Below are 17,371 nucleotides of genomic sequence, written 5' to 3' on the forward strand. Positions count from 1 at the left end.
TGTTGATATCTTTGACAACCTCCAAGACTGGAAAAATGTTACAAGGAGTAGTTGTGTTTGGGTTTACAATGTATTGGAAGTTGCGACCTGCTTGGACATGTAAAAATCTCAAACTTGGAAAACCTTCCGTATCTAACTCACAAACATTGTTAACACCACCCAATTCATCGAGAAATAGATCTTCACTTTTCTTCAACAATTCCTTAAGACCAGGCTTCGAATGAATGCTTGTGGAGAGTTTGAGTTTCAAACTTCGTGAGCTTTCATACCGCATAATGAACCATTCCAAGGTCCCGGCGCAGACATCTCCTATTAGTATTTTAAATCTTTCTAACTTGACTGAGAACAAGTCATTTGGCAAAATATTGGAATTCGGGATGTGAATATCTAAGCTATTCAGCTTTAGACAATTTGTTCAACTCAGCGAGGCACGCATTTTGACCATTAACTCCTTTTCGGCCCAGAATTGGTCCACAGTCCTCTAAGGCCCAATTGACATGTCTCTCCTATAATCTTATTTAACTTATTTTCTGGTTACTTTGTAGGTTTCATAACTATCATTGTCTCTATGGTTATGTAATTTTCGATAACATTATCTCTTAGTCCTATTTGTTTTTCAACATTCTCATTCAACTACCATGTTTATTTGTCTTTAGGTATATAGCCTTTTGACTCATAAGTACTTCTATTGCTACTTGTGTGACACAAACGGTCATCTTTCTTCATATAGAGTTTGTGCTTCTTCAACAAAATCTCAATTTTCCTTCTTAAGCAATTTTTCCCTATAAGATATATACTTACTATAGGAAGATTTTCACAATCAATGATTTCTGATTGAGGGTCACCGATAATCCTGCAAAACTCACAAAAAATGTTAGAAATTCCTTTTGACAGGGTTTTTCGTTAGCATGTACATCTTTTTCTCTTTTGGGCAGGGTGAACATCCATTGGAGTTCAAGAGATGGGCAAAATCAAGCAATTATATTTTTAACGGTGAATGGAGTAGGGAGTTTGTGATGGGAGGAAGTTGGTTATAGGTGACCAAATTGGGCTATTTTGGAATCCTTTCAAATCTATATTTCATTTTCCAGTTCTCAAACGACTTTTGCAAAACAACAATGAAGCTAGTAGTAATTGTTTGAATAATTAGGTTGTGATTGGTATCACTTCCAAAAATTTTGAAAACAAAAATAAAAAACAAAAACATAAAATTGAAACTTGTTTGGTTGAACACTTAAACTGAAAACAAAAACTAAAAGTATAAAACTAAAAAAAATGTGTTTATGCTTTTATTTTCATAATAATGGAATATATTCACACCACTATATTTTTCATAACTGCAGCTTTTGCCGTGTCTATTGCAATGTAATTCACCATTGAAAACATCAGTAGAAAAAAAAGAAGATAAAAAATAAAACAATAACTCAAAGTATATTTGATCATTGTTTTCATATCTCTATTCAATTTGCAATATGAAATCTTAAAGAAAGTACAATCTATAATAAGTGTAACTAGTTCTGTTTTCAAAATTTTTGAAAACCTTTTTTTCTTGTTTTCAAAAATTTTGAAAACCTGTTTTGGTTTCATAAAAACCAAAACAGAAAATGCAAACAAATACTATTTTTTGTTTTTATTTTCTATTTTTTGAAAACGAAAACAAAAAACAAGAAACAAAAGTGATACCAAACAGACCCTTAGCTTTTGAAAATATTTAGGTAATGTAGATGAAATGCTACCTTCAAATAGTAGTTCGAAATACTCCAAAAAACACTACTTTATGCTACTTGAAATATTACTCTAACAAACGGAGCCATAATTCTAGTTTTGTTATAATTTTTAAGGTTCTAAAAACCACCGACCAAATAAAACTTTTTACAACTGGATACTCCTCTTGCGTAAGAGACTACTCCAACTATACGCTTTGGTGAGATTGCAGTGACGGTCTCACTTTTAAGACAATCACTGTGATTCAAATAGAACATTTCACAATGGCTAATAACAAGTGCATACTTCATCAATTTTGTTCATAAAACTCGTACATCACGAAAATAGTATGTACGATGTTAAGGCTCTTTAAAAATCGCTTGACCAATGGCAAATTTCCATTGGTGAAAATCATTATTTTAGACTCCATTTGGTAGAGGTTATTTGCTGTCAAAATAAACTAGCTTATGAACTGTGAAAAATAAACTAGCTTATAAACTGTATATGAATAAACTCTCCCGTGTTTGATGAAACTTATACCTAATAATACTAGCATATAAGGTGTGAAAAAGTAGATTTAAGTTTAATTTGAGAGAGAATAAAAAAATGAGAGAGGTATAAATCAATGTAATTTGTTATTTTATAATTTTCTTTGATAATTTTTATGAAATTTAATTTTAATTTTTTTTTTGAGTACGAGTACAAGTACAAATACAATATACTACACACCATCATATCAAGCCTACAAGGCTATGAAATTACAGGTGTCAATAGGCCCCACAAGCCTATGAAAGTGTAGGTGTCAACAGACCCCACGCAGGAGGCACAAATCAAGCCCACGCAGGGACAGACTAAGCCCACACACCTCCTTATAAATATTCGGAAGAGGTGAGACTAGAACCCATAGCCTGAAGTCAGGGACATGCAAAGTCATTGCCACTCAACCAATGGCTTATTTGCATATAAATTACTAGATATTTTATATATACAAAATTTAAATCTGAATTAAAATTTTTTTATAGTATTTTAATAAAAGAAAATAAAGAATAATAAACAAAAAATCTAAAATAAACTTCAATTCGAAACTTATTTTTTTAAAACTTACCAAAACTTATAAGTTAGCTTATACACCCCAGATAAGCTAGCTATAAGCTACTTATAAGCTAGCACTTATAAGCTCTACCAAACGGATCACTACATCCTTTACTAGATCTTACACTAGCAAGTAGCAACTAGTCTTGCCAAGATCATTTCTCTCGCACCCTTACCATTGAACACTTATCATATGCCTTCTCCAAATCAAATAAGGATTGGATCTCTTTCTATCAGGAGTAACATAGCTTCCGTAATGCCAAGAACTACAAACATCAATCTCATTTTCCCGAAGTTGCATATCATGGTATTGTGAATGCCCACCAAGGTGTTGATCATGAAAAGCCTCACCAGGTATTCATTCAGGCATTCAATGACTATTGATGGAGACTACTAATACGGCCATCTATATTCTCTATTTCTCTTGGCATTCATAAGCATTGCGACTTTGTGAAAAAAATGAGTACTCCAACCAAATCCAAGTTTTACTTGCACTCTAAATTTAACTTTTATACGTAAGTTGCAAGCAGAGCACATGACCGTCTCTCTTTAAAATTTAGGAGTTCCAGAAATAGCAAATTCAGAATTGAAAGAGGTAACAGTACAACAGTCCACACCTCACATAATGAAAGTCCATGGATTCGATTTTACTTAACATGAGCGTACTAGTAATCATGAAAAGGCAAAAAAATAAAAGAGAGCTTTTCAGCACACATCTTCACTTGACACACAAAGAAAGCTTAACTTGCCACCTTCATCCTTAAAGAGAGGCAATGTTGGAGCCTGAAATTTTTTGAATCCAGAAATAAAACATAGTTATGTTAGAAACACAATTAAGACGGTCAGGATCTACATTATATGATCGAAATTACTCCTAAGTAGTCATTGGAACTCCGTACTCACCTGATGATGCATTTTGCATATTTAGCTCTTGTGAACATCAATTCAAAGCAATATGTCCTTCTAAGCTTTCAATAAGTTCAGCGCTGCAAAAAGGTGTTTGTTAAATGACTGATTGGAGCAAGCAACTCTCCTAACCCATCAGAGAATTGAAGCCAAAGGGACAAGGAGTTGCTAAGATTGACACTTCATGTATTGATGAAATAGATATTCAACTAATTACACATTTCTGATCCCTTACCACTCATCCCCGGATGATTGAAATGGCGACGAGCAGTTAACCTCCGATATTCGTGCAGAAATCTGATAAAATGGAGCCATATTTAAAATAACTATATTAAGTCTATTCTAATTTGTTTCTATTAATTTCTTCACATGGAGAAATTTATATTCATTGGATTGAGAACATTTAGAGGCAGATAAAAGTATTCAAACTTAAAATCATAGCCTACTCTAACCAGCCCATACATAAATTAAAATCAGAATGCATTATGCAGCATCATCATATGCCGTCTTAGTGGAAACAATCGAGAAGCTAAAGAGAAGGTCCATTGAGTTTTGTTATAGTATGAACCTCATTGACAATTGTTCATCTCCAGCAGCAGCATCATCATCATCATCCTGATAAGGGAGTTCAAAGGATGCATCATCATTTACATGAAAGAATGGTTCATTGATTATCAGCTTTCAAATGTAGCACCAAGATATTTGAATAGAAATGACAATGCTCCACTGAACCACATATAAATCACATCTACAGAAGGTTACTGATCTGAAATCACTACTCAAAGACAAATTAGAAAAAAAAAAAAAAAAGGATTGCCAAGGAGTACATCCCTAAAAAACAGAGAACAGCAGTAAAACAAAAGTGAACCAGAAATTGCAAGTCCAACCCCATAGAAACGCTACTTGAATTCCTAAAATATTATACCAGAAAAATTATTCATACAGGAGAATCTTCAAAACCTCCAACTTAGTGCAATCACCATCAAATGAGTGTTTGGGTTTGTTATGACTTCTGATGCATTATATTTATCTCCATTATCTGTTTTTTTTTTAAAATTTTTTATGGTAATCACTCCCCCTTTACAGTTTCTCCTTTGATGTCTTGTTGATTAAAAATGGAATTGAAAGAAATGATATGATTGGGGTTGTGTAAAGTGTAAACATCAGACAGGTTTAATTAGTCTCATTGACAATGTCTAGATGTGACTTCTGCGGAGATGATAAGAGTGCTGTGCCTTTTCTCTCTGCAATATAACCTGTATAAAATGAGTGTTTGCACTCATATGCATTTCCTAAAACCCAAGCATCGATCCATATGACTGATCTATTGCTGTCAAACTAATTAAAGACAACAAATATGTTTGAATCAAATAGGTTTTTGTTATGGTTAATCTATATAACATATAAAATGCATATGAGTGCAACTTGATTGGACAGTAAGAGCGAAAAGAAGATGCATACCATTTCTTTATACAAGGCCTGTATGGTAGTATTAAGGTCGCCATTCCAACGCTTTTTATACAATGATACATGGAGACTCCAGAGCTTGAAAGTGGAAAGTGGTCCCTCGCAAAAAGTTTTCAGACGGGGGCAATTTTCCACAGTTACTTCTTTCAATGATGGTAATTTGAAGGCATGTTTCCCTGAGCCACAGAAGCTTGAAAGGTTTGGCATACGATAAATATATATTTCTTCCAGTTGGTGGAAAATAATATCATCCTCTGTCTCACTTTCCCCTGCACATTCTACAATGGACGCCATCATTGCACATTCATGTACCCACAATCTCTTGAGCTGCATCATGCTTTTAGTTGTCGAGCAAGACATTAAGTCAGTCAATTTGTTACATCTAAATACTTCCAGTTCAATCAAATTGCAGGATGACAGCAGTGAGGATGGAAACTGAATTTCGAGACTGCTAAGTATAATTTCTCCAGCCTCGCCAATGAATCCTCCATTTGGGAATATCTCATTGAAAGCACTATCCCCAACAGCAAGTTGTTCCAGGTTGGGGAATATCTCCTGTCAAAATATTATTTCAAAGTAAAAAAGCTGAGGAGGAATTATTCACTCAACATGCGAGCATAGTGCACACTTGCAAATATATATATATATATATATATATTTATTTATTTTTATATATTTGAACTTTAGATCTTTGAAGCAGAGTTTAAAGTCCATACCTTTTCGTGCAAATAAAGATACCCATCATGCGCCCCTTCTTGGACATTCGAACATTCAGAAGCCAATATTTTCAGTTTATCACATCCAATAACTTCCAATTTCTTTAACAGTGGCCATTCTGAGATATGAATTCCAGGGTAGAAACTTTTTAGTTGTGGTAAGTCTTCAAGTATCAGGGAAATGACTTTTAGGAACTCGAACCTAACGTCCTCATCTACCCCTTCCATTGCAACAATTTCCTCGACTGCCCTACAGCCTACAATATGTAACTCTTCAAGTTCCTGAAGACCACTGCCAATAGAGAGTGGAAAAATATATCTCAAACTTGGGCAATCCTTGATTGTTATGAACTCTAGTTTTCTGAATATGGGGGTCTTTGTAATATGCATCTCCAAACCATTTGGCCCTTCCAAATCAAATATCACATCCATTGACTTGCAATTATCTATCCCCAATTCTTGTAGGTTCTGGAGTCTTGTCAGCATATTAGACGGAAAAATGTTCAATAGATTTTCACAGTCATACGTGAAAAGATGCTCTAGTTTGCAAAAGGATTCTGGGGGGGGGGGGGGGTTCATTGTGCCATATTCTTTTCACGTTAACAGATCGGACTTCTAATCTTTCAATGGTAGGTAGTTCAACCTATAAAAATGATTCCGATGACATCAGCTAATAATCCAAAAGAATGCAACACAATATGAACATATTTAAGAATATGAAATTAAACTAACCTGTTGGGTTTGAGAAGGGAGAGAAGTAGAGAACTCAAAATAACTTTAGAAAATATTCACTCTCTTAATTAATTCATTACAAACATCACATATATATAGAAATACAATGGAGAACACTCTGGAAGAGAGTGTACACGTGGAGCCATATTTGGAAGCAGTGAAGATACGTGGAGCTCATTTCTCCACATAAAATACTACATAGTCATATTTCCAATACTCCCCCTCAAACTCAAATTGATATACAATATGAGTTTGCTAAATACAATCCAACCCAAAGAAAATAAAATACACCACACCCACAATGGTGTCTAAACTATCCATCCTATTTGTTACATCGAACTCATGCTCAGAGGTACTAATCCACTTGTCACATCCCTTCGTGTGCTCAGAGGTGGTAATAGACTTGTCATGATCGCGTCCGTGTACTCAGAGGTAGGAGGCTTAAAATTTTTCTTTCCGGTTGGATCTTAACTAGTTCCATGACATCCTCGGGAGAATAGTCACAACAAATACAACTCCATGACTACCATCAATCCAAGTGGGGACCACATGCTAGCCCACCACATCAATCAAACCCATTTTTACTCCATTTTTCTCCACCTCTCCCATCATCACTTTTTCTTCTTTCCACGCATGCTCTCCCATTAATATCACTCTTTTTCACATAAAACAAAACATTAAAATATTCAATTACATCATCTTTCTGCTCCTCCATTTCTCCATCTTTTCGTGCTTTCTGATACTCTACAAAAACTGCAAATGACTCCTCTTCTTTCAAATTTGCCAAACGTGCCAAGACCTCCGATTTGGTCCATGACACTGCCAAATACAACAACTTCCTTTCTCCACAACACAGCAGATTCTACTGCAGTGCCACTTATTTGGAGTCTAAAAGAGTAACAATAACAAGCCTTTACAACTTCTTCAAGACGCTCGACGCACTTCCAAATACAACCTCTGCCTTTTGTTCAGGGACAATAACAACCCTTTCCCCAGAGCCCTTCAACAACATCAGGTCTCTTTGTTAGACCCCTCCATACAGACCACGTTGGTCCTTCACCATAACAACCTCTTTTAGGCTGTCTAACATACCGGCTCCTTAGAACGAGACTCATGAAACACCTTCTGCTCCACCAGAAGTACTTGGATCGGCGCCATAGCTGATTTAGGAACATTGATGGAAGGACAGAGTTTCAACATAACACACATACTTTACTGCTACTACAACTACTACGGGGTGGTAAAACCATATGAACACTACCTGCCACCACCACCCACCTCCCCTAGAAGCAGTGGTGGCACAACGAAAAATTCTCACAGGGCCTCTAAGATCAAGAAGCTCCGATACCACTGTTGGGTTTGAGAAGGGAGAGAAGTAGAGAACTCAAAATAACTTTAGAAAATATTCACTCTCTTAATTAATTCATTACAAACATCACATATATATAGAAATACAATGGAGAACACTCTGGAAGAGAGTGTACACGTGGAGTCATATTTGGAAGCAGTGAAGATACGTGGAGCTCATTTCTCCACATAAAATACTACATAGTCATATTTCCAACATAACCTTTTCATCAAAGAGAGGAGGTGGGAGGTCACCATTGCTGACGTCCTTTTCATCAAAGATGAACGACTTCAATTCTGGGCATCTCTCTATCCACATATCGGACAAGGATGGAAATTCAGTAGAATTTCCTGTGTAGAATCTTTTCAGTTTTGGAAGATCTATGAGACGCAGTAAATTCAATTTGGGGAAGATCATCTGACCTGTCACCCCTTCTATTATCCCTTCCATTAATTCACAATATGTTACCGTAAGTTCCTTGAGTTGAATGAGACATTTGACCACAACAGCGGGGAATAAGAACTTTAATTTATGACAGACTGACAATTCCAAATTTCTCAATGTATGAAAATGTTGCATTGGTTGGAGACTGTTGTCCCATATTTTTTCAGCACCAATATAACGTAGGTGTAACGTCTTCAAGTAGGGAAACACTATCTGCATATACACACAAGAGAATTCTATTTTTGAATTAGATAAGTCATATTCTTATCCAACAAATTTGTACAAAAATATCATGCGTAACGTCATGCAATACAACCTTAGTAAAATTATAGGCTCTGTTTTGTGACTTTTGTCTATTGGAATACACGTGTGCTACATATATGTGTCCATGTGTTTAACAAATATGTGTCCATGTGTTGTGTATGTGGCATGTTGTAAGCCACGTGTGTAGAAGTAACAAATATTTTATAGTTCTCACCACTCATTCTACTTGGTTCCAAACCATTTGGCCTTCCAAATCAAATATCACATCCATTGATGCTTCCGTTTGTTTAGAGAAAAACTTACATCTCATAAAAAATATATCTCAAGGAAATGATTATCATGGAAAAACAACTAGTTTCTAGTGTTTGGATAAAAAAAATTGCTAATGTTTTCTATTGTTTGTTTGGTGGAAAACATAAATTTGAGGTACAAAATTATTATTTTCTTGTGATGATATAATGTGTGCATACATATATTTATCAATGTGTCAATACATAATAACTATAAGATGCAAATATTGAATTCTATTTTGAGACAATAATGCAACAAAATACAGAATAATCCAACTTCTTATATGCTTTTTATATACAAACACATCCAATATTACTTCATTTCAATATATATGTGATGTGTATATCACTATAAATGGTCGGTGTACACAAGTATATGCTCATTACATTCTTTAATAGAATATATTCACAATCACACAATCACACTAATATAACTTGTTAAAACTCACACTTCCTAATTAATATTTTTCATATATATACATATAAGATGTATAATTTTAATGTCTTATCATATACATGAGGTACAATTTCAATTGACCTAAAGGTTCCTGTGGGTCTCACGTGACATTGGGAAAAAAATGTATTAATTTCATGTCTTATTATATGTATTATATATATACATATACAGTATTATATATAAAATATACCGTTTTTCAAATTCACCTTAAAAAGCCTTCCATGTATACTTTTAGCAAAAAAGAATTAACATAACAATGAGTTTATTGTTGTGGGGAAAACAGTGTCCCAAGGATAATAAGGGAAGTTGTTTTCCATCTTACAACTAGTTATTTTGAGTTGACTTATTATAAATTTTGTTTTTGACTAATTTTGTTTTCTTAGCTCCAAACACCACAAAGTTAGGAAAATATTTTCAGAGGTTGATTTTTCGTCACACAAATGGAGCATGACTTGCAATTTTCTATCCCCAATTCTCGTACGTTTTGGAGTCTTGTCTTCAATAGATTTTCAGTCATACATGAAAAGACATTCTAGTTTGCAAAAGGATTCTGGGGGGAGTTCATTGTGCCATATTCTTTTCAGATTTACGGATTCGATGTATAATTTTTTAATGATAGGGAGTTCCACCTATAAAAATGATTCTAATGACATCAGCTAATAATCCAAAAGAACGCAACACAATATGAACATATTTAAAAATATGAAATTAAACTAACCTTTTCATCAAAGAGAGGAGATGGGAGGTCACCATTGCTGATGTCCTTTTCATCAAAGATGAACGACTTCAATTCCGGGCATCCCCGTATCAACATATAAGACAAGGATGAAAATTCAATAGAATTTCCTCCTGTGCAGAATCTTTTCAGTTTTGGAAGATCTTTGAGATACAGGTTATCCAATTTGGGGAAGATCATCTTACCTGTCAGTCCTTCTATTATCCCTTCCATTAATTCACAATCGTTTACATCAAGTGTCATAAGTTGAATGAGACCCTCGACCACAGCAACGGGGAATAAGAACTTTAATTTATGACAGCCTGACAATGTCAAAATTCTCAATGTATGAAAATGTTGCACTGCTTGAAGATTGTTGTCCCATATTTTTTCAGCACCAATATCATGTAGGTCTAACTTCTCCAAGTAGGGAAACTGTGATGACCCCCCTGGGCCCCCACGCATAATCCAAGGCCCAACCCTCACACCCACGAATGGGCCGGGCTGTGGCCAAGGTCCTCATGGGCAGGGATAGGGGGAAGAGAATGGGCCCCCACGCATAATCCAAGGCTCAACCCTCACACCCACGAATGGGCCGGGCTGTGGCCAAGGTCCTCATGGGCAGGGATAGGGGGAAGAGAAGCCCATCCCATGAAAACCTTGGTTACAGTGGGAGGAAGGCTCTCCCACTTATATACTACACTGGCATGCCCACATCTTCCGATGTGGGATCATGACAATACCCTCCCCTTCTAAAGACCAACGTCCACGTTGGTCAGGCACCATGGCCGGCCCCTCCGGGCAGTCCACCCCCCGTGGGTCGAGCACCATGGCTGGCCACTCCGCGGACGCGGCCCCAAGGTCGGGGCACTGGACTCTCAATGAAAGCACCAAATGTGATGACCCCCCTAGGCCCCCACGCATAATCCAAGGCCCAACCCTCACACCCACGAATGGGCCGGGCTGTGGCCAAGGTCCTCATGGGCAGGGATAGGGGGAAGAGAAGCCCATCCCATGAAAACCTTGGTTACAGTGGGAGGAAGGCTCTCCCACTTATATACTACACTGGCATGCCCACATCTTCCGATGTGGGATCATGACAGAAACACTATCTGCATATACACAAGAGAATTCTATTTTTGAATTAGATAAGTCATATTTTGTACCCAACAAATCTGAACAAAAATATCATGCGTAACGTCATGCAATACAACCTTAGTAAAATTATAGGCTCTGTTTTGTGACTTGTCTGTTGGAATACACGTGTGCTACATATATGTGTCCATGTGTTTAACAAATATGTGTCCATGTGTTCTGTAGGTGGCATGTTGTAAGTCACGTGTGTAGAAGTAACAAATATTTTATAGTTCTCTCCACTCTTTCTACTTGAGACCCAACAATGTCAAATACATAGAGGAGGATGCAATAAAAGAATAAGAAAAAGTACCTTCCCATTAAGAAGTGGGATGCTAGTGATCTTCGGTAAATTCTGTAGATATATGTATTGTACTTGTGTTATCTCAATCACATCGCACTTGTCATCCTTATCACTTTCACAGCAAAACATCTCCTCCATGTTTTTACAGTTCACCACGCTGATTTCTTGCAGTTGCAAAAGGGATTTGACAATAGAGAATGAGAAAAGGTTCTTCAACATGTCACATCTTTCCACTCTCACAATTCTCAACTTACTAAACGACTCTACTCCAAGTTGGCCGTGACATATCATCTCAAGGTTAATCAAATTTTTAAGAGACAATACCTCCAAGCCTGGAAAGATTTTACAAGGAGTTGTTGTGTTTGGGTTTACAATGTATTGGAAGTTCCGACCCTCTTGGACAAATAAAATTCTCAATCTTGGAAAACCTTCCCTATCTAACTCACAAACACTGTTAACACCACCCAATTCATCGAGATATAGATCTTCACTTTTCTTCAACAATTCCTTAACACAAGGCTTCAAATGAATGCTTGTGGAGAGTTTGAGTTGCAAACTTCGTGACCTTTCATACTGCATGTCAAACCATTTGAAGCCCCATTCCAAGCTCTCGGCCCAGTCATCTCCTATTACTATTTTAAATCTTTCTAACTTGACTGAGAACAAGTCATTTGGCATAATATTGGAATTCGGAATGTGAATATCTAAGCTAGTCAGCTTAGACAATTTGTTCAACTCAGCAAGACACGCATTTTGACCATTAACTCCTTCGGCCGCCCAGTTCACAAAGCTCTTTTCCATACGCAATTCTTCTAATTGAGTGAATGATGAAATGACATTTGGTGGAATCACTGCAAGATTTGAACATCCATCGACACTGAACAACTTCAGACGAGTCAATTGTCTTGTTTCCTCAGGAAAATGGGAGATCTTTGAATTCACAATGCGAAGAACTTCTAGTCCAACTAGATTTCCTATTCTGGCTATATCTTCCAGCTCACACTCCTCAAGAGAGAGAGTGCGAAGGTTTTCTAGATAATAAAGGGATGAAGGTAGAGATGGAAATCTTATATTCTTAATATCTAAGACTATAATTCCTCTCAACCCTTGGAAAAATGAATTAGGAATCTTCAAATCACGATTTTTGGAATGCAGAATAAATAACTTCAGCTCTTCACATTCCAACCCTTCTACTAGTCTGTGAATGAAATTGTGAGGAAAATATATCGAGTATAACTTTGCAACTGTATTCTTTTTGGGCCATTCTTCCAATTCACCATCATATTCTTCAATGAACATATTATGATTTTCACGTGCAAATGATACAGCAAATTTGCGAACCACATCATGCATTTTGATGTAACCATTCTTTTGACCATCTAATAACAAACACGCGGATTTGAGGTCTATAACCAATTTATGCAACTTGTTTCTCCTATCTTCCAACTGATCAATATCTTTGAAAGAATCAAGGGTCATGCAATATTTCACCAAATCCTCAATGGCATAATCAGTATTTACTAGTAGACCACAAAGCAAGAACACCTCTTTCTTCGATTTACCTTTCAACTGATTGAAACTTAACTCTAGAGCGGAATACACTTGTGCATCAAAATCATCATTTCCAAACTTATCTAATTGTTGTAAGGCTTCTTTCCAAGTATATGAATCCTTTCTATCACTTAGGGCCCTTGCAACTGTGGTAATCAAAAGTGGCAAACCTGCACATCTTTTAGCTATTTCAATGGCAAGAGGTTGCAAATAGGGAACTTTCACGACTTCTCCCGCCATTTTCTCAAATAATTTTTGAGCCTCCACATCATCTAATGTATCAACCCAGATTTTCAAACTATTAGTACCAATCTCGGATAATACACGCCTATCTCTAGATGTCATCAATATTTTGCATCCTTTGTGGTCATTCCTGAAAGGTATTCCTAACTCTCCCAGATCAATCCTTGCCCAAATATTATCAAGAATCACAAGAATTTTTGTTTCTTTCAGCAAACGTTCATGTAACTGGTTGGATCTCCCAGAAATTGTCTCTGCCTCGAATTTGAAGCCTAAGGCATCTGCAATTTCTCCTTGAATCCTTTTCAAGTCTTGATTTGAAGATACCTCCGAAAAAACCACCACATCAAAAATCTCATCTGCATTGGCTTGTTGGGCAGCTTTCTTCACAAGAGTAGTTTTGCCCACACCACCCATACCCCAAACGCCAATCATGTTGACATTAGGATCTTTTAAGGCCTTCATAATCTTATCCAAATGCCATGCTCTTGATTCGAAGGTCTCATAATCCTTGATGGTTGCAAAACGTATTCCTTGCGGAGCAGGACGATATGAAACACTATGAAACTGTCCTACAGCCAACTGAAGATCTGCTATTGCCTTTGATTCGTCCTCAGCTTTCTTACCTACCTGGTACATTGCCTTCACATTAGGAAATAACCCAAACAAACGCCTCCTCTTTGCCCTCTGTGTTTCCTCGAAAAGACTTTCTGCATTCTCAACAACCGCTGTCACGCTCCGCAGCCAGTGTTGAACGTCACTTTCAATCACCTCCAGTTTTCTTTTGGTTGCATCATCAACAACGTGCTCGATTCTCTCTCTCTTACGTTTCAGATTGCGGAGTTGATCTTTAACATTATCTACATTTTTTTCGAAGTTGCACACATAACTACTTTGACGTTTAATCCAATTTAGAGCTCCGTGCTCTGCAACAATGGAAAAAACTTTCTCGGCCATTTCCAAAAAGTATTATTCTCCTTACTTTTGTCTTGATTCTCTGTAGTTACACATGGAGTGAAACGCTGTCACTGACTACAATAAGATATGAGAGTAAATGAGAATTACTAATAAGAATTTTTTTTTAAAAATGCTTCTACATATGCTGATTTTTTTTTCATAAATAAAGTGGTGCTTCATTGATGAATGATGAGCAATAATAATAGAAGCGGTAATTTCACGTACCCGAAATTCACCATACAGAACAGTTTAATGTGACGGTGTGTCGAATGAAATAATGTGATTCCTGCTCCCTCTGAAACAATGAAATAATGAAATTCACAAACTGCATCAAATTCTTGCAATCACAGCTATTACGCTTTCACCAGCAATGCAATTGGATAATATCAATTCAAAAGGGGAGTTCAAGTGGCATACCCAGTTTTGATAAACATATTGTGTAATGCAAGGTCTAAGAGTTCCAAATAAACTATACTTCTCTAAATAATATATATAAAAGTCTTATTTTGAAGCAACGAGTGATGAAATTGTAACAAAAAAATTTTGGATATTAAAATTATAACAATCTCTATCTTTTGGTGTTGTAAACTATAATTAACCATATATATATATATACACACACTAGCAACAAACCCGCACTATGCCGCTGCGGGTTATTACATTATTACTTTGTCTAATACGTCATAAATTTATTAAGCATTAGTTATTGAAGAATAGTTTAAAATAAGCTTAATATGGCGGTAGATTTTTTTTTAAAATTTTTTGTTGTGATACTTAAAGTGTCGTGAGTAAGCAATCATATCCAATTTCTTAAATTGTATTACATTGTAGTCTTTCAAAACCCTACACTTTTGCTTTAGTAGTTCTTTGGAAAACTGATGAAAAACATTAAATATAATGCAAGTTTTCGTAAAAGGAAATAAGTTGAGAATTCCAAATTTTGACCAATATAGCTTCCTTTACTCTTCTAGACAAAAAAAGAAAAAAGGTAGAAATTCACGGGTGGAATCACATATAGTATATATATATTTACAGAAGCATGCATGTAAATGGCAAATGTAGAGTTTCAAAGAATATATAACGACCACAAACAATGAGAGTTTAATTACTGAAGAACGAGTATCTTGAACCATGAAAATGGCTAGCTAATTAATATCAATCCTTGACAACAGAATCATTGTTCCAATCTAATTTATGAGGAGAAAAGACAATTAAGATGTAGAAAGAATGATGACCATATGGCATCATGAATGAGTTTAGTAAGATATAATCCATCAAGCTTAAATCAGAATACTTCCTAGGGGACCCATTTGAATAGAAACAATAATAAATCACAAAATTTAATGCATGCAGATCAACAAAATTGAAGGGAATACATATAATTTTTTTTATCAAGGCTTTTACCTGCACCTGTCTACACTGTTGGATTGCAAACTTTAATGTTCTTGATCTTTCTGAACCTAAAAACAAAGAATTGTTCACCATCAGTAAACAACATAAAAAGATGGGAATGGGCACTGCACATATATACTAGACACATATTTGATCTAGCATAACAATCTTTTAACAAGGTGCAATCAAAATAATTATAGGTACATGAAAATAATTTTAGATTTAAACCCTAAACAAATTTGCAAGGGTCGCGGAAAAATTAAAAAAAGAAACCAAAACCAAAGAAATTCAATAGATCTCAAGAGCTGAACAATAGAAAAATAAATCCCATTGCCATCATCATCATTAGAATTTGATAACATAGACTCATATAGTCGTTTCTTAAGGAAACCATACGCATTATACAGTAAAAATAAATCCTTACATACGCAAAAATAAACCCATAGCATACTCAAACAACTTCCAAATCCAGACATGTTGTGAATAATGAAGGCTCAATTCGACGAAACAATAATGTAGAAACAAAATACAGAAAAAAGTAAGACACAAGTTTAACGAGATTCGACAAATTACCTAATCCTCGGACAAAGTCAACGAAAGTTCCACTAATATGAACGACAAGATTACAAAGAAATTCCAAGAGATCAGTTCTCTTTGCCAATAACTACTCAAAATCTCACCCTTAATAACAATCAACTCTCAAAGTTGTCAAAGGATTGTCGTCAAAGAAAAGAATATATCTAACTTTTGTTGTGTGTTCTCTCTCCCTAGAGTTTACAACATATAACCTATTTATACGATATGGAGAAGTTTAGGTCATCCCAAAACCTAAAGAACCGGGGGAGGTTTAGTGTTAAAAAACACTAGACCCCTCCAGTGGAGATTCTTGTCCATTAGATAAATCTGATGGCTTCAAAAAAATCAATTTTTATTTAAATTTTCAGCATCTCTCTTTTATCTTCTCTCTCAGATCTATTCCTTTATCTTCATCTCCATCTCACTGGAGACTCCTGAACATCAGAACCCATTTTAACTTTCAAGATGTTCGGTAGAATAGATCTCCAATTCATTTTATGGCCCATATGATTTCAGAGAAAATGAAGATGAAAAATGGGACGAGTATTGTCATCAACCAGAAAAGAAGAGACGGTTTAGTGCAGATCAAGTCCAATTTCTAGAGAGAAGTTTCAATTTGGAGAACAAGCTTGAACCAAAAAGGAAAGCGCAGATCTTGATTTGCAGCCTCGTCAGATTGCAATTTGGTTTCAAAACTGTCGGGCAAGTTGGAAGTCAAAACAGTTTGAGAAGAACTTGATTTACAACTAGAGTGAAAACCAAGAATATCACTGCCAGTTTCTTTAATTAAAATTATGAATAAAAATGAGTTTTTTTGAAGCCCTTCACTGGAGGGGTCCAGTGTTTTTTAACAGCGGACCTCCCCCGGATCCAAACCTAAAACCATTAAAAAACCCAAAACTCTATTGGATTGGAATTCGTCAAAACTCTGCTGCCCGTTAGCTGTTTGGACAGCCACTTTAGGTGTCCGGACAGTTAAGCCACAAACTGTCCCTGTAGCTGCCAAAACGTCAATTGTCCGGACAATTACACGACTGCAGCCCCAAAACAGTAGCAGACAGCAATATGAAAATTCGTTCTTC

The 17,371-nt window shown here is 35.9% G+C and overlaps 2 protein-coding genes across 2 annotated transcripts in view; both read right to left on the bottom strand.

Moving 5' to 3' along the window:
* Positions 1–17,371, bottom strand: part of LOC119992686 (probable disease resistance protein At4g27220) — a 34,720-nt gene that overhangs the window by 11,675 nt on the left and 5,674 nt on the right. Inside the window, exons 3-5 of the mRNA XM_038839481.1 lie at positions 15,726–15,781; positions 14,547–14,616; positions 11,583–14,392 (exon numbers count right to left, since the gene is read on the bottom strand). Coding sequence (XP_038695409.1) covers positions 11,583–14,321 — 2,739 coding nt within the window. The 5' untranslated portion in view covers positions 14,322–14,392; positions 14,547–14,616; positions 15,726–15,781. The remainder of the gene's footprint in view (positions 1–11,582; positions 14,393–14,546; positions 14,617–15,725; positions 15,782–17,371) is intronic.
* LOC119993057 lies at positions 3,280–5,644 on the bottom strand. The gene is made up of 5 exons (XM_038839966.1): positions 5,164–5,644; positions 4,271–4,317; positions 3,938–3,999; positions 3,700–3,782; positions 3,280–3,579 (listed from the first exon to the last, which is right to left on the bottom strand). The coding sequence occupies exons 1-4, from the start codon at positions 5,527–5,529 to the stop codon at positions 3,760–3,762; spliced, it is 498 nt and encodes a 165-aa protein (XP_038695894.1). The 5' UTR covers positions 5,530–5,644; the 3' UTR covers positions 3,280–3,579; positions 3,700–3,759.

Source organism: Tripterygium wilfordii, chromosome 23 (assembly GCF_013401445.1).
Source record: "Tripterygium wilfordii isolate XIE 37 chromosome 23, ASM1340144v1, whole genome shotgun sequence".
Lineage (NCBI taxonomy): Eukaryota > Viridiplantae > Streptophyta > Magnoliopsida > Celastrales > Celastraceae > Tripterygium > Tripterygium wilfordii.